Source organism: Takifugu flavidus, chromosome 3 (assembly GCF_003711565.1).
Source record: "Takifugu flavidus isolate HTHZ2018 chromosome 3, ASM371156v2, whole genome shotgun sequence".
Taxonomy (NCBI): Eukaryota; Metazoa; Chordata; class Actinopteri; order Tetraodontiformes; family Tetraodontidae; genus Takifugu; species Takifugu flavidus.
In genome coordinates this window covers 10,635,389-10,657,852 of record NC_079522.1, presented here as the reverse complement: position 1 = coordinate 10,657,852, position 22,464 = coordinate 10,635,389, and the positions used below count along the sequence as shown (strand labels likewise).

General features: G+C 44.8%; 1 protein-coding gene across 8 annotated transcripts; it reads left to right on the top strand.

The window, feature by feature from the left end:
- Positions 1 to 688: 688 nt before the first annotated feature.
- On the top strand, positions 689 to 22,241 carry abi3bpb (ABI family, member 3 (NESH) binding protein b). 8 transcript variants are annotated; one of them, XM_057027536.1, is made up of 22 exons: positions 689 to 918; positions 5,197 to 5,376; positions 8,214 to 8,282; positions 8,367 to 8,499; positions 9,483 to 9,664; positions 9,750 to 9,802; positions 10,274 to 10,307; positions 10,746 to 10,817; positions 11,382 to 11,456; positions 12,657 to 12,887; positions 13,339 to 13,413; positions 14,604 to 14,669; positions 16,831 to 16,899; positions 16,971 to 17,096; positions 17,217 to 17,306; positions 17,385 to 17,594; positions 17,671 to 17,776; positions 19,225 to 19,304; positions 19,449 to 19,478; positions 19,549 to 19,707; positions 19,788 to 19,910; positions 20,200 to 22,241. In XM_057027536.1, the coding sequence occupies exons 1-22, from the start codon at positions 828 to 830 to the stop codon at positions 20,313 to 20,315; spliced, it is 2,370 nt and encodes a 789-aa protein (XP_056883516.1). In that variant the 5' UTR covers positions 689 to 827; the 3' UTR covers positions 20,316 to 22,241. The 8 variants fall into 8 exon arrangements, with proteins under 8 accessions (XP_056883516.1, XP_056883518.1, XP_056883517.1 ...); XM_057027538.1 differs by lacking the exon at positions 11,382 to 11,456; XM_057027537.1 differs by lacking the exon at positions 14,604 to 14,669.
- Positions 22,242 to 22,464: the final 223 nt, after the last annotated feature.

Below are 22,464 nucleotides of genomic sequence, written 5' to 3'. Positions count from 1 at the left end.
AACTCTCTCCAACACGGAGAAAACATGTCAGCACGTTTGGCCTTGTGTGTGTGTGTGTGTGTGCGTGTGTGTGTGTGTGTGTGTGTGTGTGTGTGTGTGTGTGTGTGTGTGTGAGAACTGGGTTGGTGTATGTGTGCATTTCATTATCCCCTGTGATGAAATTCAGCCACCACGGACGCTCTGATTTCACAAGCTTTCCTGTGAGCACATGGAACAAACCTCAGTGACCCAAACACACAACACTGTGTGTGTTTGTGTGTATACGTGTGTGCGTGTGTATTTATGTGTGTGCATGTGTGCATGTTTTTACGAACATTCTACAAATTGAGGACCAAAATATGATTTTCACAAGAAAAACAAGGAGACTTTTGTGTGAGAGAGCGAGAGAGAGTTTGCATGTGTGTGCGTGTGTGGGGGGTGGGTGGGTGTATTTCCTAGTAACTCTTTATTCTTACTGTATACCCCCCCCCCCCCACACACACACACACACACACACACACCACAACCCAGCAGCTCTGCTGGCAAACATGTGCGCGGCTGGATTCTAAAGTTTAGGACGGCCACATGTGATTGGAAAACAACACATGAAGAAAAGGGGAGGAGAGAGGGGAGGGAGGGAGGGAAGAGGGGCTGCTGGGGGGGTGATGTCATCGAGGCCTCGCCCACCTGCACTATAGATGCTTCTGTTTTGGTGGTCCACCTCTCCACACTGAGGACTTCCAACGGCTGAACAAGTCCTAAGTCTGCAGGAGGAGACGCTTAGTGAAGTTGTCCAGCTCCCGGTCGATCCTCCTCACCCTCATCTGGAAGCTGCAGCCCCCGAGGTCATGTCGGCCATCGCTGTCCTCCTCCGCATCCTGGTTCTCCTGCACGGAGGGATGTTTCTCCTCAACGCCGGCCCCGCGCAGAGGACCAGAGGCAAGTGCACGGAAACACGCTCGGAAAGACTCTTCTGAGCGTTTCAGTGTTTGCAGAGATGCAAAGTTACAAAAAGGTGTTTTTTTTAACAAAACGATGCAAAACGATTGAGATGCCGACAGATATGCAGCTGGGAAATGTGCACGGTGTCGCGTGTCAGCCTTTGAGCATCACTCCAGCTGAGTTTCTCCAGCTTGGCATCTTCTTCTGGCATCCTGTCTGACACACGCTTGCTCTGGTGCACAGGTTGCGTCCCTCGACCTCCCGTTCTCTCTCTCTCTCTCTGCTGAGTCAGCACTTCTGACTCACGTTGTTCTGCTCTTTTCCTCACATTTTTTCATCCAAAAATTCCCTGGATGAACCCGTAACGCTGGGGTGGATTTCTGGATGTCGTGTTTCATCTGGTGTGTGCTGGCAGAACGTCGAGTCCCGCGGGCAGGTGTGTTTCACCCGCCTGGAGGGGGCAGGGCGCTCTCATGATGTAACCTGTAATTTTCTGTGTCATTAAACATCTATAGGGGGGAAAAAGGGTGTAAGATTGACACTGTGGTCTAATACTGCCGCTTGGAGCATGACTAAAGTGAGATGGGAGGATGAGAGACAGCCAAGATCAACAGAGAGAGAGAGAGAGAGAGAGAGATTTGAATCTGTTCTTTCTGCAGAAATTAGCTGAAAGCTACGTTTGCTTGAGCACAGAACACGCCCGTATCCAGCTGCGATCGGTTTAATAAGTTCACAGTTGAAGTTGCAGGATGAAAAATAGATGCACATGGATCTCTGGCTGCTGCGCAGACCTGCAGCTCATCTGCTGGAGCTTTCACAATCACGCTCCACCAAGCTGCTCGTGGCTCCAAATGACGACAGTAACTCAGAATCTGGACAGACGCAGTCTGCAGCCGCCTGTCCTGATGTCTCGAGTCCACTTTATCAGCAAACAGTACCAGACAAAGGTGGCTGGTCTCAGGTTTCTCAGGCTGGTGTTCAGCCACACCTGAAGATTGCTCGACTAAAATGGTGGCACGTGTGTGTGTGTGTGTGTTAGAAGAGTTGTTTAAATGTGCAGATGTACCATATAGTCCTCCTCTGGGAGTGAGAAGCATCATATTGAGCAGTGGAACACCATTTTCCCAGTGAAACCTGTAAAATCAGTGCTTTCTTCTCCATCTCAGACTGCAACTCTTCACAGTTGTGTTTTCCGAGGTCACCACCTCTGTGTGATACTGCCATGTGGTGCCCTGTGCTCCCTGTTCTCACTGCCAGTGTCTATAAATGCAAATGTTATTAACAATAGCGGCTGTTGATTAGCTGCTTGTCTTCAGTCTGTATGTTGCAGTGGCTGCAGGAACTTCTGACGTTCCACTTGAAGGTTCTTGGCTGTACTTGTTGCAGCCGTTAGTGTTCAGTTGTTTTTGTGCTATCTTATGTTTTCTGTCTCTTGTCCTATTTTGTGGATTACAGCAGGTCAGCGTTTGACGCTTCGATGGGTGTATTAAAGCACTTTTTAGTCCCTTTTTCTTGTAATTTTTCTCTTTTGTCCTTTGAGTCCAACGGTTTCGTCTCTGGTGGATGAAACGACGCGTGAACATCGTCCACTGCTGCTTGAACTTGACGCTCCTCAGGCTGTAGGGGATCGATGGGAGGTTCTGCGAGGAGGAGGGGGGCCCTGAGGAGGGGCCCCGCTGCCTTTCATGTCATCTTTATCCGCTCCTCTTAATCAGCTGCTGCTGGTACGGCTCCGACAAGCTGCGCAGCCCTGCCAAGAATGAGCTGCATGATGACACACGTCCAGGGGATCAGCCTCTCCGCAGGCTTTCCCACACAGGCAGGAAAGAAAACCTGGACGTGACGAATGGATCCGCGACCCGGCGCGAAGTGGGCAATTGGAAAAGAAAAAGAATGTCCAGACTTGCTGAAAAACACAACGTTTTTTGGGGGGGGGGGGACTTGCCGGTCGCCGCGGCTGCAGGAGGCCCGAATGCAGAATGAGGGCTGATTATTTTGCCGTGCACGGGCCTGAGGCGGTGCACAAAGCTAATCAGCTAAACAAACACAGGAAAGTGGGAGGAAAATGTTCCTGTGATGGAGTTTATCCATGAAGCGGACTGAAAGCTGCAGGCCATTAAAGTGACAGAGCACTTAAGCCAAGATCTATTTAAGGTTTTGTCCAATTTTAGAGAGTTGAATGGAAAGACTTCAACTCCCTCTTTATCATTAATTCGCTTTATGAAAACAGTCAACGTGGACAAATGTGAGTCAACACTCAGGTCAGCTTCTTTTATTTCACGCCTCACCACACGCAGCACGTGGGGCAGGTCCAGACCAAACTTTCCATGTGATGAATCTGTCCTTCAGGAAAGACGCAGCCTGTTAATAGGCAGAAACCGCCGAGCAGACCCACGGCCAATGAAACAGCCGGTAGAAGAGCAAATGAAGGATAAAAATACTGTATGTTCACAGGAAAATGAAGATGTGAGATGCAGAAACGTGGTTAGTAAAATACACTTTTCCTAGTTGCGCGGTTTATCCATCTCACGCGAATAAAACTGCTAATTCTTCAAAGGCTTGGGGGTTTTTTTTTTGTTGGCATTTTGTGTTTAATTCAGAGGGCCCATTGTTGCTAAATATTAAAACAAATTTTCCTCTGTGGCTTTTCAGTCCCTGAAACCCGACTTAAATTAGGAGCTGTTGAAAGTTTTATAGAAAACACAAGCGAGCTCGTAAAGCCACATATAGAGCCTTACAGTGGCGGTAACGATCGCGAAGCATCAAATATCTGATCATCTCCCAGCGCCAACTGGCTTTTGACGATCTGACAAACGAACTCTTAACAGCTTCATTGTGTTTCTGGGAACGCCGGAGAACAAACGACTCGATTCCTGCTGAATCGGCGAGAATGGCGCTCCTTTGAGGTCAAACGCCTGAATTCACAGATCCCGTAATGCTTTGAGGGATGTAAACAGGAAGTGCTGCTGTGGATTTGTGTGTTCTTCATGGTTGAAAAATCATAAAAGCTTTATAGTTCCTGCAGAAAACCATGCAGGGCTGAAACATTCCGTACTCGTTCAACTTGTAAAAGTTCAACGTGACACTGGGCGCCGAGGCCGTGAGGTCTGTGTTCATGTGCTGTTTGAACATGGTGATTAAAGTTTGGTCCAAATTACAGACGCGACGTGTCGGATACGGACTGTTTGCTTTTGAAGGCAGATACCATCGTGGGAATCGTGCGTTGTCATGAAATCAAACCAGAACTGTTTGTCTTCAGTTTTGCAGATAATCAACTCGGCAGTTTTATCATTGTCTAAATTAATCGTTTGTTTCCTTTGATCCCGAATAAAGGAAGCACAATATCCTCTTTGAAACATCATTATACTCTAAATATAATGGAAAGTTGGACATTTTTTATGTCCTCCATCACTGCCAGACGCATCCATGACAACCAGATCAATCACCTCCCCGTATTTGATGCTAAAGTGACTTCAGGACAGTTTAACGATCCGTCTCACACACTCCCAAAAGAGACTGCTGGCGTGTCATTTTAGAGATTGTTGCCATGGTTGTGATCGAGTTACCATGCCGATGAGAAGCAAACACAATTCATCCTAATTTAATCTACCAAACAGTCGACGCGTTTCACTTGAACCGCCAAATCGAAACCTGATTCCTCCTCAGGGGAGCACGAATATCAGATGTAATCTTAATCCATCAAGCCAAGTTCTTTCAGTCTGGACCAAAGTGCTCGACTGACTGGACTCTGTAATTGTTGGACGGCCGTTTGGTGGTTTTCAGGCTGGTTTCACTGAACAAGTTTTTGCAAGACTGTAAATTATCCAGGAATTAACAAGAGGTTCCGCTTTAGCTGCAGTACAAACAGTACTTCATATTCTTTTTAAATCTGACTTTTAGTTGCACTTGAAAGCTTCTTTGTGCCAAAACAAACTCCAACGGGAAGAGAAATGTTTCAACAAGTCGAGGATCCAGAGACGCAAATTAAAGGCAAACCGTGGAGAAGTAACCAGAACTGAAATCTAATCTGGCAGATTAGTCTCCTCCTTTATATTCTTTGTTTCCTCTCTAAAGCTTGAAAACTACCTGTAATTATGTTTAATGGGGCCTGAGCGGCTTTAATTTTAGAGAATTTGGCCTGAAATTCAGCGGCAAAACTATATTAGGAAGGACAAGAGTTGGGGACTGAGTTTACCATTCTTATTTTCATCTGAAAGTTTTGACTTTTTTCTGCCCCAGTTGTCTAAAATCTTCCTTTTCTCTCTCCCCCCTCAGTGCGTCGTCAGAACATGAAGGTTCGGATCAACGCCACCGGCGACACCATCGTGATGAAGTTTGTGCGTCCGAGTCCCGATGTGAAGCTGGAGGGCTACATCCTGGGATACGGCAGCAGCATGTTCTCCAAACAGTTCATCCAGCTGCCCGAGAACGGACAACCGTACGAGACGGAGATGGGTACGGAGACACGTGTCGCCTTAAAGACGTCGCTTCAACATTTCAGTGAAGCTTTAGAAGATTCTTAGTGTTCCTCAGGAACTTCCTAGACAGGTTAATAGTATAAAAAAATCCCCCCTCATCAGTTCAATGGCTAGATTATCTCCTCGTGTAGCACGCATTAGCGTGTCTAAACCCTCATTTGTCGTGGGAAACAATGAGATCCTGGAGAATTCCAAAGGGGAAAATCCAAAACGTGAGAATATCTGGGAATCAGATAACAACAGCAGGTGGTTCTGATCTGCTTTCTGATTCCTCGCCAACAGTTTTTATCCAATCTGCATGCGGGAAGACAATAAAAAATGCGACGGCACGTTGTGCTGCTGAAAACCTGCTGTGAACCGTCCGTCAGCAGCGTTCCGGACGCACTGATTTTGTTTGCACTGCTGTAAATTATTGGATCAGTTTTATCAACTGTTAGGGCCCGATTTCCTGATGGGGGAGAGACGTGGTTTGTCGTAAACAACCTCAATATTCATAAGATGACAATCCCACACAGGGTCCTTTAGAGAACCTTCAATAGAATTTCACTGGCTTCATGGAAGCCACGCATCATTTTGAATCCAGGAAAAGTTCAAGATAAGAACTATAAGAACTTTGGCAAAGGTTCCCCCAAGAACCCTTTGTTTTTAACCATCTGGCTGAATGTGGAACCAAGAGTCTTCAAATGTTTGAAGGTTTCAATAGTTTGTTTCACCAAAAGACCAAAAAAAATTGTTCTTTTCTGACTGGTGATTCTAAAAGTGGTTGGGATTTTACCCGGAGCCATTTTCTTCTCTTGTTTCCAGGTTACTTCTCCATAAATTTTATATATTAACCGTCGGATCTCAACAAAAACACCTGCTGAAGCTGCTTTTTCACTCATTCAAATATCACATTTCCATCTTTTCTGGCGCGTTGCGTTCGGGTGTAAAAGGAAAATTCAGCAGTCCTGGCCTTCGCGTTGGCTGTACGTTCCACTGTGGTGACTTACTGTAAATCCAAAAGATAGATGATAAAGAGTTCAGCTATAGAAAAGCTTATTTTCCATTTCCAGGCTCTTCATGGCCCAGCAGTCACCTGTCAGTCATCCTGTGTGGGCGGAGCTTTGGTGTCAGGAAACCTCCATGTGGTGTTTTTCTTTCTTGTGAAAAGCTCTCTGTTAAGAACCATCCATCAGCACCTCGGGGGGAGGACCAACCGCAGTGTCAAATCCTTAAATCCTCCGCTGATCGACATTTCTGGTTCCTAAACCGCACGATTGGCCAACAGGAAATTGATCATTCACAGTTTCCTTGGTTGGTTCGTGTGTACATAGCGAATTATTACACTGTGTATGTTTCATATTGGGGGGAAAAAAAGCCAACAAAAGTTTAACGGTGGTAAAAATAAAAAGCAAAAGTAGAACTAATAGGTTTATAGATTATTTACTACTGAATCTAGTCGTCCCTGTTTGCGTTAATGCTTCCACACCATTAGTGAGTGTTTGTCACTGCCCTCCATACGAACATTGTTGGTGAGCGCGGATGTTTAATGTCCATTGTCTCGCGTGAACATTGTTTGACTTTATGAACGGCCAACTTCTTCTCCCACGTTTGGGTTTCTTGGCAGCGTCTGAAATCACACCCTTGTCCCCTGTTCACGACTCACTAAACTGGAAGTTGGCTTGAGGGAACTACTCAATGAATTTCCGCTTTCGGACGCTTGTCCACGGAGCTTTAACCTGCTTCGTACGTAATAAATACGTACCAACTCAACATCAGCACCATTCAAATCCTTTTATTTCTAAGTAATACATATAAGTCTGTTGCTAATCCATTCATATTTAATTTCATTATTAATGACTATCGTCTTGTCCAGCTTCACGCAAAGGACGATGGGATATATTGCTTAGTTATGAGCATCAGTTGTTGCAATGAATTGTGGGATACAGTGAATGCACTATATAGGGTACCGCGACCCTCGCTTAGCATTGGGACACTCCTACAAATGGCGTCCCCTCTGCTGAGTCACCTGTGTAGTGTGTGATGGCAGGTTAAGACACAGCTCCTGTCTTAGATAGTCTATTGTGTTTCACAGATTCCCGTATTTGTGTGTTTTTGCGTTGCTCTGCGTGTAATCATTCCGTCCTGTTTCTTTACCATCTGAAGCTGAATCAGATCGTCGCTGTTGCTCACGTCTAAAACTACAGGAAAAAGGAAAAACATGGTGTCGGTTGTGCTTGTAAATGAAGCCGTGATCGAACTGAACTCCATCCATGACTGTAACAGAAGCTCCAGGCTGAAATAAAGCGAAAAGAAACATTCCTGTCTGGGTTTGTGGCTGAGTTTTGAAGAATGGGAGCTCAGTTCAGATCGCATTGTTCAGAAACCTTTTGCAGCTGTCGCACCGTCTCCATCCCTTTGTAATCGCTCGCACGTGTTTGTGTGCCGGAGGGGTCGTTTCGATGCTCGCCGTGGCGTCGTTAGCGTCGCAGCAAAGGGGAGACCTCCTCACGGATCTGTGAGACTCTGCAGGTCGTCATGACGTCGTGGTTCCGTGCTCTTTTGGGGCTCGTACTGGACCTCCACAGCTCAGACTGAACATCTGCTCAGTTTTAAAACCTAATGAAAAAACCACGAACGCTGTGAAACAGCCGTGGGGTTTAATTTATCCTGAGTTTAATCAGCCTTTAACTGCAGTCAACACGTGCACCGAAGGAATCCTCCGACGTTCCCGGATGTTTTCCTCTGTGTCTGGAAAAAGATTTAAAACTATGCAGCTGTTTAGTGTCTGAGGCCTGATCCTCTGAACCCAACTGTGCAAATTTCCTTCTTTAGACGCTGAGCCAAAGTACCTGGTGGCCGTCCAGCCAATCCCAGTCAACGACGTGAAGAAACACTGCACAGGTACTGCAGAACCGCTTCCTGTTTGGGTTAACGCGGCAGTTTATGGCGACAGGAAGTCTGACTGTGTCTCACCTGTGTGATCAGGGAAGGTGAATCTGGAGAAGCCGCTGCACCTGGTGATCGACTCGGTCAGCCCCACCACGGTGCTGCTGTCCTGGGGAAACTACCTAAAGACCCCCTACGAAGGGAACATCCTGAACGAGTGTCTGGAGGACGGGTGAGACTATTCAGCCATGAAAACTTGACTTGCTCGATGCATAAATACATGAAACCACAGAAATCCTGAGAGACGTTTGACTGTTGGTAAACATGCGCGGCTGCACAGGGACAAGAAACACACGAGGAAATGTCACGTATGCTTTCTTCTGCTTCAGAGAAATATCAAATGTTGTAACGGAAGCAGAAGAAACTGATCCGGTGGAGCTGCGGCGTCTTTTGCTTTGAATTATTTTGGATCACACTCCGGTGACCTTCAGGCGCCTCCCACATGGAAGTGGTTTATTATGAAACCGTTCAGATGTCTTTCGTTGTCGGCGGAGTTTGCCGTTTGGTGCAGCGTTCAGCTTCTGCTGCTCCTCGTGTTTGAGTGTGTCGAGTGATGTTCCTCCGCCACGCACTGGCACTATTTTCCATCAGCTTTTTCTGCCTCCAGAAATCTTTATTTTGTGTGTTTCTGTCACACAAGTTGGAGACGCTGTCGGAAAGCTTGAAACCAGGCGTCTTCTGCCACTCTGGGAAATTTTATTAAGACTGAATGTTTATTCTGTCCTTGGATTCTGTGTTTGGCTGCTGCCGCACATTTATGTTGGGAGTCCTGCTCTGAAAAACACGAGTTTCGCCTGCCAGAATTAACAACACCTAATTCTAATAACTTTCCGTGCTGAGGTCACAGCGGCTGCGGTCGACCAGAGCTGGACCGCACCAACGGACGGAAACTCGTCAGTAACGTTGAATCTATCGGTCTTTGTTTGTTCTTAATTGTGACGTTGGCTTTTGGTTTTCCTGAAGAGTCGAGATGTCGTCGATCAAACATCGGATGGATCCCGCTCACGTGAAAAAATCAAACTGATGTTCAGCTGGTGAATTAGCTGAGGATCAAAAATAGAACCCTGAGGAACTCCCTTGATAGATCTTTGTCTCTCTGCATCCTTGGACCTTTCCATTTTCCTTCTTTTGTAATCTGTATCTTCTTGGTCTCAGGTTCTACACCATCCGTTACAGAGAGAGGAACAGGAAATGGATCTATCAGACCTGCCCAACCAGCGAAACCGTCATCGACAACCTGAAACCCAACACTCCCTACGAGTTTGGCGTACGCTCCAACAAAGATGACCGCAGGGGCACGTGGAGTAAACCGATTATCCACAACACCAACATGGGCGGTGAGGAAGAGATTCTCCTTCTAAACTCAAACCTTTTAAGGCCTGTATTTGATCAAATCTGATTATATATTCTGGACATTTACAGATAAGAGTGCAAAGAAGCCTTTCAAGCTGCATAATCCTTTGGCCAAACCAATGGTAGGTACCTGCCGCCTCTCTCTGGGGTCAGACTGAAACATCAATCTGGTACTAGCAGGAACTTTGTGTTTACTTTGTCATTTAACGACTTAAATGTTCCCTAAATTGTGCAATGTTGGACTTCAACATGGCGTTGACCCCATACTGACCTGGCAGCTTCCTGTGGGGGCCCCTGTGCATGTTCCACATGCTCAGCTCATGTATGTAGCGTGAAACATGCCCACGGCGTGACGTCCAATTCCCAGCTGAAGTGTTCTGGGGCAGAGGTCAAAGTCGCTCCATTTACGGAGCAAATTTATGACCTCATAAATATTCCGCCTGTGTGTGGACGCCTCTGACTGGCAAGATTGAGATTAAATGCATTAACCTGACAACATGTGTCACCACATCTGAGAGACAGCATCACTTTCAGGACTATTTCTGATCATTTCAGATGCACAAAACTTAAAGATGATCTTTTCTATCCCTCAGAAACCTCTCGGCCCACTCTTCCCTCCTCGTCCTGGTAAGATTTGTCTTCCCTTTGAATTGCTGAATTGCTCTACTTTTTTAGGCAATGGTTTTGTTGCTGCCTCATCAATATTTATGGCATATCTTAAATGCTACTGGTTTGTACAGTCAGTTGCCTCCATGATGATGATGATGATGATGATGATGATGATAATGACATTAAAAACAATTCTGACAAACGCAACAGCAAGTTCAGGCGGGTAATAGAGCCGGCGTTGACACGCTGCGGCAGAATTTCGGAAGCTGAGATTAAACTGATTAAAGCGATTACAAGAGCTTTATTTCCAAATCAGGTGACAAAAAGGTGTGTTTTGATATCAAGCGGTAAGTATTCCTTCTATATTTAAGGTTTTTCTCTCACAGGTTGCCGGTTTGACGCTTCTTTTTCACAGTTGGTGCTTTCGTTTCCTCTGACGTGTCGACTCTTTTGCAGCTCTGCACAACCGGACTCGACTCTCTCCTCTGCTCAAAAACTTCGCTTTCCCCGGAGCCCCTCGAACCTTCGGTGATTATCCCTTCTTTCCTCCGCACACACACTCATCACTTCTTGTTTTTAATCTGTTTTGGTCTTACTTAACCCCTTTACTGCAGGCCTGCACACACATTTTCCCCACATGGGCCGTAAGAAACTCATAACCTTCAACAAACCGAAACCTGAATGATTTATAATCACAGCCCAGATTTATTTTTAAGACTCAAGTCCTGATGAACACGCGTCACTTTGGTACTTAGCTAATATGTCTGCTAGCCGACGCTGTCCATCACGCTGGGAGTTAGAATAACAAACGTGGTGGCGGCAGAAGGAAGCAGCTGCAGCTCATTAATTCGCCTTTAACTGGATATGAACACTTCTTTCTTCTTTGACAGGGTTTTGAATTTAGTTCACGTGCAAGGCCCGTTCAGTGTAGAGCTCACCTGACGACAAACTATTTCACAAGTGTTTATTTTCTGGTTGCTGATAACTTGTTTTTTTCCTTTGTTTCAAAGGAAATCTGACGCATGACTTTCCACTTTCATCACTGTCATCATTCATCTTTTCTTCCAAATAACCAAATATTATTTCCCACAGTGCAACCCGAAAACGAGCAGGAAACGTTGCCTCTGCCCGACTCTGCTGAGCCAAAATGGCCTCGCGTGTCTTTCGGTAACACGGACGATGCTCTCTTATCTATTTACAATCACCCGCCTTTCTTGGCAGCCTGTGTTTACCTGCTTCAGCTCAGCCCCTGGGAAGGGGTCTGGTCTGGGAAGTGCAGCTGTTTTGATTGGCTGTTTGCTAGCATGCCTTGAGCCCAGTTAGAAAGTCGAAACGAGGCGTGGAGATGATGTCCGTGGAGGTCAGATGTGGAGAGTAAGTTCCTTTTGCCCCGCCCACTAAGAATGCAGCCGTGGCTGCCTTTTAACCATGCTGCTAAAAGTCATGTCACTGCACCCAAGCTTCCTTTCTGCATCTTAAACCATTTTCTTTTTTCTTCTTTTCCCTCTCTTCTCACACTTGAACATTAGTTTTTCGGACGGAGAACTAAATATGTTCAATATGTCACCATTTAATGGTCCAATGTGAAGATTTTTTTAAAAATCTAATTATACTTCCGGTTACAATTATGACAAACACACTTGAATAGGAATTTTAGCATTCTTCTAAAGCTAATTGATCTATTTTACAGTATTTAAATAGTATACTCTCCAAACATAATTCCCCTCCCCCCAACCCTAACACACAGGTGTAAATAAAGTTAGTGTTGTGTGTTGTCTTAGCTCAAGATGTTGATAAATTGTACATGCTTGAGCTTTTTAGTAAAAAGATATTGATACGAGCTAGTTTACTAGACACTAGTACAGTCAACATATTAAAATTATTATATTTATAACAGTACTCTTGCTAATATCAGTTAAATGAGTCAGCATCTCAAACTGAGGATCTCTCCCTTTATCTTCTGTCTGTGTCTTTTGTCCTTGTTGCTTTGAGATGTGGTTGCCATGTTCAGTCAGTCTGCATGATGAGACTGCATGTCAGCCAGTTCAGACGCAGACGTTGTTGTCGATCTCAGGAGGAAAGACAACACAGGTCGTTCTGCAGATCCTCCTGTTGTGTGTGATTGTGTGTCGTCCTTATCGTCCTCTGTCTGGACTTTTGTTGTTTCTTTGAGGCACAAGATCATGGGAATAAGAACCAACCCAGAACCTTTAGCTATTTAAGTAAACAATGAGTTCAGAGATTTAATCTGTGCTACTTAAAACTAGAATAATCGAAATTCATTTAGTTTTAAGCAAATATCATGCAATCAAAGGAAGTCCCATCAGATTCCCATGATCATTGTGCCGCTCTGCTCTCTCACCTCAGACATGGAAAACGCTATTAGAAATGACTCCAACCCACCAGCGACTCCTCCATCTGCCCTCTCCCAACTCCTGCCCACCATTGCCCCACCAGTCACCACAACAGCCCCCATCTTTAAATTACTCTCCAATGATGACTTGCATCTCGGGCAAACTACTAAGGACAACAAACGGGCAGACACGGACAGACTAGCTACTCCCACTAATGCACCCGAGAAGTCTTATAACCCCGCTGGTAATTTTCCTCTTCAACCTTCCTTATTTTTTGTCTTCAGTGTTTTTTGTGGGGGGGGTCAGTGATGAGAATATTGAAGCAGTTTTCAAAACGAAACACAAATGACACAGTCATCTGCTAACGGTGACATTATTCACTATATTCAATACCAGATACAGGTGGTTATCTTAGCTGTAGCATCTTTTCAGTTTCTCTTTCATTTCTGGTCAAACTGGGTCAAATCTTTGACAGACTTAATGGTTCCAGGTCCTCTCTGAACACAGTGGTGTCATCTGCAAAGAAAAGAAGGTTTCCTTCGATTCCAGGAGTGTTTCCTCAAAACATTTCTCATTCTTTTTTCAAACTCTTCTTAAGGAAAGATTAATTCCTCTGAATTTGAACTCAACAGGTTGTGGAGCCTCTTAAGAATTATTGGTGTTTGTCCACCTTAAAACTCTTCTCTCCCACGCAGCTTACGGCAAATCACAGGACGGATCATCTTTGCTGAGATCAGCTCTGGCCAATGAGAGAGACAAAACTAACTGGGGTAAACGTAGCCTCATCTTGCCTCTCCTCTCCACCTTGAAGTCCAGCTCTTCTGTTGCCACTGTCTCTTTACATCAAGCTTCCAGTGTTTTTGTTCACAGGGTTGGCTGCTCATTCCAGGAGTTTCACTCTGTCACTTACATTTCCTCCAGGATTCCCTCTATTATCATTTTTCACACCATCTTCCAGTCATGGCAACATCAGCAGCTTCAATTCATATATTTTCCGTTGATTTTGAGCACTTAAAGACTCTTTGATTAGTGTGAAAATATCACTACCATTGGTTTTTGAGGCCTTATCTATCTCCTAAAATCTCTCCTTAGGAGCTATAGACCTGCACCAGTCGCTCCTCTGGGTAGCTTTCATCACGAGACTGTGTTTTGTTGATTTTGCTTTCAGAATTGTAATCGGAGCTCATAAACCAAAAGTAAAACACCCAAGCGAACAGCGCAGGCTACAGTACAGTAGTTACAACACTTGACGGATGACCACAAGAGTTAATAATCGTTATAAATTATCTTGTTTTAAGCTGATGAGTCTCAGGAATGGCGACAGCACATGCCGGGTTTAGATCCTAGCAGATGTGCTCAGCTGCAATTCCAAAATGAGTCACTTCATTGGCTGAACCCATGTTGGTGTGTTAGCGATGCAGAGTGCTGAATGCCGATGGTCAAACCTGCCCTGCTGTGCTTGGTGCTGCCATCACTGGAATTTAAATCCATGATTGAAAACATTTTCATTTTTCAATATGTTCCATGGAATTTCTCAGCTTTTTTCTCTCTGCAGTTTTCTTGTTTGTTTTTTTTGTTTGTTTGTTTTTTTGTTGTTGTTGGTTAATTTTATTCCTTCTCCACTTTGTGATTTTTAATTTTTTTTCACCTGCTAAGTGAACCGAACCCTGGAACAACCAGTTGGTGCTCGGGCGCCCCTTGAGATAATTTGCTTTGGAATGAAGCTAGAATGTGAACTCTCATTAATTCAGACAATTAACAAATGTAAGCTCATCATCAAAGGTGAGGCTGCCTGGTGGCTTCTTCACCGCCACCACAGAAGCAGCTTGATTTTTCTAAGCTGTATGAAAAGACTGGATGAATTTGACTCGGGGTGCGTTTTCTTTGGTTGTTCCTGCGTCAGGTTCAGCTGTCAGTGCTGGTTTCTTCCCTCTCACAACACCTGGTTTTGTCCCAACAGTTAACGGACAGCCACACCGCGGCATTTCCCCTCCTAAACCCGCGTTATGGTCCAGACCTCAACTGGGTAAAAACTGACTTCGTTTGTCACTCTGTGTTCCATCATTAACCCTCCAGCCACTGTTGCAGCATCTCCACCGCCGCTGCAGCTCATGTCGGTGTTTCTGTCTTCATCCATCGTGTTTATTAATCCTCATCCATCCGTCCATCCATCCAGTGATCTGTCTGTCCGCGTCGCCTTTCGTCTGACATGTTTGTCTCACCTCGAGCTTCTGCAGGTTTTCAGCTTCTTGCCAGATCTTCTCCAAATAATCAAGCATCTGCTGGAGTGGCAGCTTGATTATTTGAGCTGGTTACATAAGTGCAGTAACGGCGGCAGATCACGGCGCTCTCTGCTCCATGTGGTGACGGTTTTAAACATCTGGACTCTGGTTTTCTCTGGCTTTGACCTGTTAAAACTCAGTTATGTCACAGTCTGTACATCAGATCGCACCTTGCTTTCTGTGGCGTGTATGTCCATTTTTGCAAATATCCAATCAGGCATGAATGACAGAAATGGCGGGATTTGAAATGTGGCGCTCACCTGTTGCCTTCTCTATGAATGCTTTCAAGGAAAACTCTTTATTTTCACCTCCCTTTTGTGTGATATCACAACAGATGTCTGATGAACCTCTTTTGACTGATTTCTGAAATGTAAAATCGTATCGTTAGCGTATACCTAGCATAAACTACTGACACTGAGATGAGGAACTCTATTTGAAAATCTGAGGTAAAGGAATAAAGGCTGGTTTTAATAGTAATAAAACTCACTTTTGGAGGACGAATAGGTTGGATTCTCTGTGGTTTTTGTGGTTGGCAGAAGCCCGAGTTTCGCCTGTCTGCATCCACATCTGCACGTGCTGACTAGTATTTCAGTTACTCTGGTCTCCGCCGCGATTCTGCATGATTTGGCTCGCGTGCTTGTGTGTGCCGAAGCCAAGACGAAGGAACAATTATTCTCCGTCAGTCAGAAAGCTAGCTTTGGCGAAGATGGTGGAAAATACTTTTCAGAAAGCGAAGTGATGCTCTGATCATTAGCTTATTTTTGTAAGAACCTCACAGTGCATTGCACATTTTTCTGATGGCAGAATTTTAAGGAATGTGATGATTCTGGTTTGACAATTACAGGCGGTCGGCTCATTTATAAATGCTCAACAGATTCAGCGGCGACTGCTTAATGGCTGGAATAGTAATTGCACTAAATGTGTCTGAAATGTGTTTAGAGTACCGTCACGCAACCAGGGCAAGATTGACGTGCATCAGGCCTCGGAATGTGGAAACTGTCCTTCATTTTAATTGCAGGATTGTTTGTGCTTGAAAAGACAGATTTGTGCTAACATTTATTTTGTTTAGTCTCGCTCTGGAACCTCCGACATTGGTCAGTGATCACAGCAGGTTCCACCGCGGCCGCCTAAAAATAAAAATCCTGTTTGATTAACCTTTGTTGATGGATGAAAATTTGGCCCAGTCTGTTCAAGAATAACAGAAGCTTTTAGTCCTTGAGGACAAAACATCTTTAAAAAAAGAAGAGAAAAGAAAGAAAACAGCAGCAAAGTTCAGCACCGCAGGGAGCCTGGCAGCCATCCCGCCTTCATTGGCGCTAACATTACAAGTTGTCAGGACTCCATCATGCTTGATGTTTCTGGCACCACATTTGTTCCATTTAGTTTTGGAACTAGGTCAAATCCTTGATTGTGAGGAATTTGGGCTTTTGCCTGAATGAGAGACGTGGGTATAATTAGATGCAGCTCCTCGATTTAGGCATAGCAGATTTAGGAAAACAGACAAATTACATGAGATTGTTGGTGTTTTCAGGTTCATTTGGCGTTTGGAAACAGGTATAAAGTTCTATTTTGGGGGAGGAAAATAGATTTTCCAGTAGATTGGAGGGCACCTAGCATGAAAATGGAGCCGCAGTCGATGTTAAAGCTTTATTCGTTCCTGATGATGTACAAAAACTGTCTGCAGGCGAAAACATGCCTAAATCTGATCGCTAGCAGAGACATTGTGTTGTATAATTCACCACTTCAAACCACTGAAAAGCCTTGTCTCTGATTGGAGGTCCGTTATGGCTCCGTTGGTCCTGAAGAGTCTTCAGTTTCAGGATTAAATACATCTTTGTGATCCTTAGAGATGAACATCTTGAACCTGCTGCTGAATATAAGGAGCTGAATGTTTGTTTATTTCAGGATCTCCTGCTCGCCCGTCCATTCCGCTCAACAAGAAACCAAATATGGTGGGGAAACCAGGAGAAACAGGTCAGAGCAGCTCTTGTCTCGTCTCAGTGAACCTTCTTCACTCAGTCGACTGACTGTTTTCATCACGTTAGACAAACTGAACAGCTTGAAGCAGAAGGACAAGTTGCCCATTTCAAAGCCCAAAGTTCCCCTAGCGACCACCAAGCCCACCAAACAGGACCGGAAACAGACCACCACGTTCGCCCCAACAACAGCAGGTACAAGGACTTGTCTTGAGTCCTACCTGCTCCGGCTGGACGTTGATTGCTTATGTGCATTATTTTAAGGAATAATTCCTTTAAGGATGTTTCTCAAAATTGTCTTTTTTGTTTATCCAGCAAGTCGACAGGAATCCTGGGAAGACTCGGAGCTCTTCAAACCACAGCCATCTTCTGACCTTGATGCTCTAGGAAAGAAACGATATGTAGGTAGGTGGACCCACGGACCGAACCAAACCCAAACTAGTCCTGGGATTCTGACTAATTAAGCTCCTCCTGCTCCCAAAGCCCCTCATGTCATCTACCAAACGGGCAAGAAACCTGACGAGCCGTGCTCCATCACCTCCTCCCTCAACTACTTCCCAGAAGATGAACCTGGCGAGGTGAATGTGACTTCGCCACCTCGTTCTCCTCCCTCCAACCTTACTGTGGTGACGGTGGAAGGATGCCCGTCCTTCGTCATCCTGGACTGGGAAAAATCAGACAATGACACCACCGGTATGGAGGAGCACCGCTTCTGACCAGGTATGAATCCCTCTAACACCCAATCCTGAATTTGCTGTCCTCCCCACAGAGTATGAAGTCATCTCCACGGCCAAAGGTCCCGATGGTGAGCAGGTTTCTGTCCTCACCACCAACCAGACCCACACAGCTGTCGAGAACCTCAGACCAGAGAGCAGGTGTGTTTGTTGCAATTTACCCAAACAATCATATTCTGGTCCAAGAACGGGTTCACCTCAGCAAACATCAAACATGCAAAACAGTTCACTCACAACTAATTTCCTTACATTTAGCCTAGAGTCCAAAATCTGATATGTGAATATACATGTTAATTATAAACATTGTAAATGTAAATGTCTTGCCGAGTGTAAAACTAAATGTCCACCTCAGACAGCCCACCCTGCTGCGCTAATGTTAGGCTATAGAAATGTTAGTTGGAGCATTTTCTTCTTTTTTCGTTTTTGTCTATTTTTTAGGGGAGCAAATTTGATACTCCTAGAGCGCCCCAATTTATTTTTTATCAGATCTTCATGTTCAACAGCAAAGCCAATATGCAAACCGAATGTAGGCTACATATTAACTCTTACTGCCACGACCATTTGGGATGCACGGGCAAAAATGTATGGCCATGAAAACGATGCAGAACCGGAGTTGGACTTTTTCCAAAGGTAGCAGACAGAGACAGAACACTGGAGATGATGGCCAGGTTGTCCACAGATCCAAAGGAAGTTGTGGGTGGGGCTGTTTTGGATGGAGACCTTCAATAATTACAGTTAACATTTATATTTAACAATTACATTTAAAGTTTCTATTCATCTAATACTTGCATTTTAATTTCACATTTACTTTTAGATTTGTCTTGTTCATTTAAATGAAAGAAATCTAGCTGTAAATTACATTTTTACAGTTGGCTGCCACAACCTTAAAAGTGCCGTTGAGAAACCGTTTTGACAAATAGCAAAAAACTTTCACATCTGCATAAAAGTTAGCTCATCTCTATTATTCCCTCAAATGTTTCACCATCAATGAGATCCTGAGATTCTCCTGGATCTGAAAAACTGAGGGAGTAAAATTCAAACGGCTACCGTTTCACCAAACACCTGGCAACATCTCGTCAGGCTAATTCAGTGGTGCATCAGCGGATGAAAGCATGAAAAATCACTCAATGATAGCGCCTAACTCAGGGGGAGAACTGGATACGCCGCAATGAACCATCCACTGCGCCTCCTGATGTGTTCTGCTCTGACAAATATGGTCTGCTTCAGTGCTCAGACGGCTCAAACATGCCACATTCAGCTGTCAAAACAAGCCGAGCAGCTACAGAGTGGAGCAGGGTGTCGCAGCCAGACGTTCGGAGAGCAAAAATAAGCAGAGGGTGTCCGTTCTGCTCGCTGGGCTTAACGGTGTTGGATGTAGGAAAACTATTTGGGGTGAGGGAAGACAGCTGGACTTTAATCTGGCAGGTGCGAGTGATTCGAAACGCTGTTGCCGTCAAGGAGCCGCCGGGTATGTTTTCGAGACGTGGTTTAGGTCGGATTGTGGCAGATCGGAATGTTCCAGATCACGGAAGGTGAATATAATCATTAAAAAAATCAGGTCTTTTATTCATCTCACCTGTTTTTGACAGCTACGAGTTTACGGTGAAGCCAAAGAACGATCTGGGGATCGGCCCCGAGAGTGAACCCGTGTCTTTCAACACAGAATCAGGTACCATCACGCTCAACTGCTTCCGGGTTCAACCCCAAACTGGACAAATTCCTCAAAATGCTGCTATTACTTGCTGCTATCAGCACCACTTTAGACTCGCCAGATGTTAACTTCAGGGATCTTTCTTGTCTGTTCTGTGTTTAGCCGATCCGCGGGTGAGCGAGAACGTCTCTGGTAAGGTTGAATAAAAGCCGTACGTGCTAACAGCTTCAAGGCTGCGCGCTGAGCTTTTCCATCTCTGCAGGGAAAGATGCCATTTGGACCCAGTTCCCCTTCACCACAGACTCGCACTCGGACTGTCACGGCAAACAGTACGTGAAGAGGACGTGGTACCGCAAGTTTGTCGGAGTCCAGCTGTGCAACTCGCTGCGGTACAAGATCTACCTGAGCGACACGCTCAACGGTGAGCCTCTGGCCTGGGCCTCACATGCCTGCTTCATTCAGCCCGTCGCTGAGCCCTTCCTGTTTGTCTTTACTGGGCAGGTAAATTCTACAACATTGGCGACCAGTCTGGCTTCGGCGAGGATCATTGCCAGTTCGTGGATTCTTTCTTGGATGGAAGAACAGGCAGGCACCTCAGAGCAGACCTGCTCCCATCCAGACTCGGTAAACACTCCTCCCGGCAGGTGTTTGTGCAGCTGCGGTTGTTCTAACTGCAGAAGCTGGATGCATGGCCGTGCGTCATCACAAGCAAACGTCAGGCAAATGTTTAACTCAGAATGTTTTTGTTGAATGACTTCATCAGATCCAGGGATCTGGATCCCTCCTATATTTATTGTTGAAAACACGTGGTTGATGTTGGGCGCTAACTCTACCATCGTATTGTAACGTGTGGCTGTAGCAGTTAAGCTAACTGCGGCTAAATCGTACTGAAGTGTAGCTTTGTCTGTTGAAGGTTTCTACAGAGCCCTCCGACAGGAGCCGGTCCACTTTGGCCAGATTGGTGGACACTCCCATGTCAGCTACGTGTCGTGGTACGAGTGTGGAATCCCCATCCCAGGCAAATGGTGAACGGACTGAGTCCCCCTCAGAAGAATCGCCCCCCCCCCCCAACACCTAGCTGGGCTGGCGAGAACCCACCAGGGGCCCCTCCAAAGCCGACTTCTGAACTGCCTCATTTCACCCAGTGCTGTAAAATCATGTAGAGGACATTCGTGTCAGGGAATTAGCTACGAGAGCTTAGGAAACCATAAATGCAAACACGTCTCATCTTTACTATTTATCAACCAACAGGGCTAAACTGGTAGAAGAGCAAAGATTCTTTGAATGCTCTCTGCATTGCGTCGGGGAAGCAAAGTTAACACGAGATATATTTTATTTTATGTTAAAATAATGGGAAGCTGGCTCCCTGGATACTATTTTCATTATTGAGAGATGTTATTTATCAAAGGTCTTCCATTACATTTCTTACAGCAGGTGAGCTCTTTTATTCTGTGCTATAAAACTCTTTTACTGCTCCTCTGGTAGATGTTCGGAACGCGTTCTTTTCCACCAGTTGACACTCAAACTCATATAAATTGAGGCACGCGTGTCAGCGGTTGACGTTTATTAAGGGGAATTAATTCACGAGTGAGTGAAACCTCGAGCATGTCAGCAGCGTCGTCTGCAGGTCTGACGGACAGGACTGGCGTCGGAATAACTGGCGGGCGAAATTACACCGTTTCACTAAGTCGCACCGGCAAAACTCTCATTCCTGTTGATGGCAGGTCTCTGGGATCAACTGGAACTGAGTTTAAACCTCAGCCTGAAAGTCCACCTGAAACCAGCGGCGCCCGACATCAGCGCCACTGCCGTCGGCCGATTTCGTGTTTTGGCTGACATCTTGTTCCGGTCCACTCATGAAATCTTTTTCAAAAATTGGAGTTTTTTGACATTTGAGCTCTTTGCGTCACTCACAAAACACCCGCGGCCGATCTTTAGTGGAGCGGCGTGTGGAAATTTAACACAATTATGAAAGTGTAGCGCAGATGGCGGCGTTTAGAGCTTCGCAAAACCTGCAGGATTGAAACATCCAAACTAATCAGGTCCATAACAACCTCCAGATGTGTCGATTAAAAAAAAAAAAAAAGACCCAAACAGAGAACCTTAGCCAGCCACGGGCGCCTTCAGTTGCAATTTGCACAGAAATGTATTTATATGTATATGGAGAGAATGTTTGTTTTCAAATGCATTGCCATTATCCTGGCCTTTTTTTAACCATACTCTTCAGCTTAGTTATGCTAAATCACTACAGGCCAACAATGTGGACACAGACATAGAAAGCTTTTTTATTTTTTTAATTCATTGTGACAGCCACATGAGCAGTTTTGGCACATTAGTAGCCTTCTATTGCATCTATGCTAAGAGGTTAGCCATATATTACAACCCTTATACAGGAACTACTCGCAGAGAGGCTGAAATATCCACGAAGGTTTGCTCACTACAAACGCAGCCGGCTCTTTTGAAGTACAGCTAACGTTGACAATTCAAAGAAAATGTCATACGGGTACAAAACATTAGCCGCTGAGTGTTTGTGTATTTCAGTTGTCCTGAATTCCATTGGTGCTAACGGCTAATTGTGGCTCAGTGTGCTGCCAAACGTCACACAGCCAGTTAGGTTATTGAGGCAAGTTCAACCATCAAACTGATGCTGGGCATTTTCTCTCTCTTTTACGATATAGCGCCCAAATCAATGCTGTTTTTTTAACGTAAACATGTACTGTGTACTTTGTACTGTGCCTTTAACTTCCAGCTGGTGTCTTTTGACTGTACTCCTGCCTTGACCTTCTTATTAGAATGATCATTAATAATATTATTAAACAGGGACAAAGTCATTTAAAGCAGAAGCTTTGTAAAAAAAAAAAAAATACAAGATTGTACATTAACATGGATGTTTTTCATCATGTTTGTTTATGTATTTTCAAAAATAAAGAAGTTTTGATGGGTTTTTTTAAAGAATTGTTGTCAGATTTGTTTTTTTAACTTCATTTCTTTAAAACGGAGGATAATCTATGACTGGAGTAAAAAGCTAAAGCTAAACTGAAGTCCATCACAAAACAATGGTGCTTGTTCATATGAAACTGAATGCATCAATCAATCAATCAATCAATCAAGCAATCAATCAATCTTTATTTATATAGCGTCTGTTACAATCAAAATTGTTTCTAGGCGCTTTACAGAA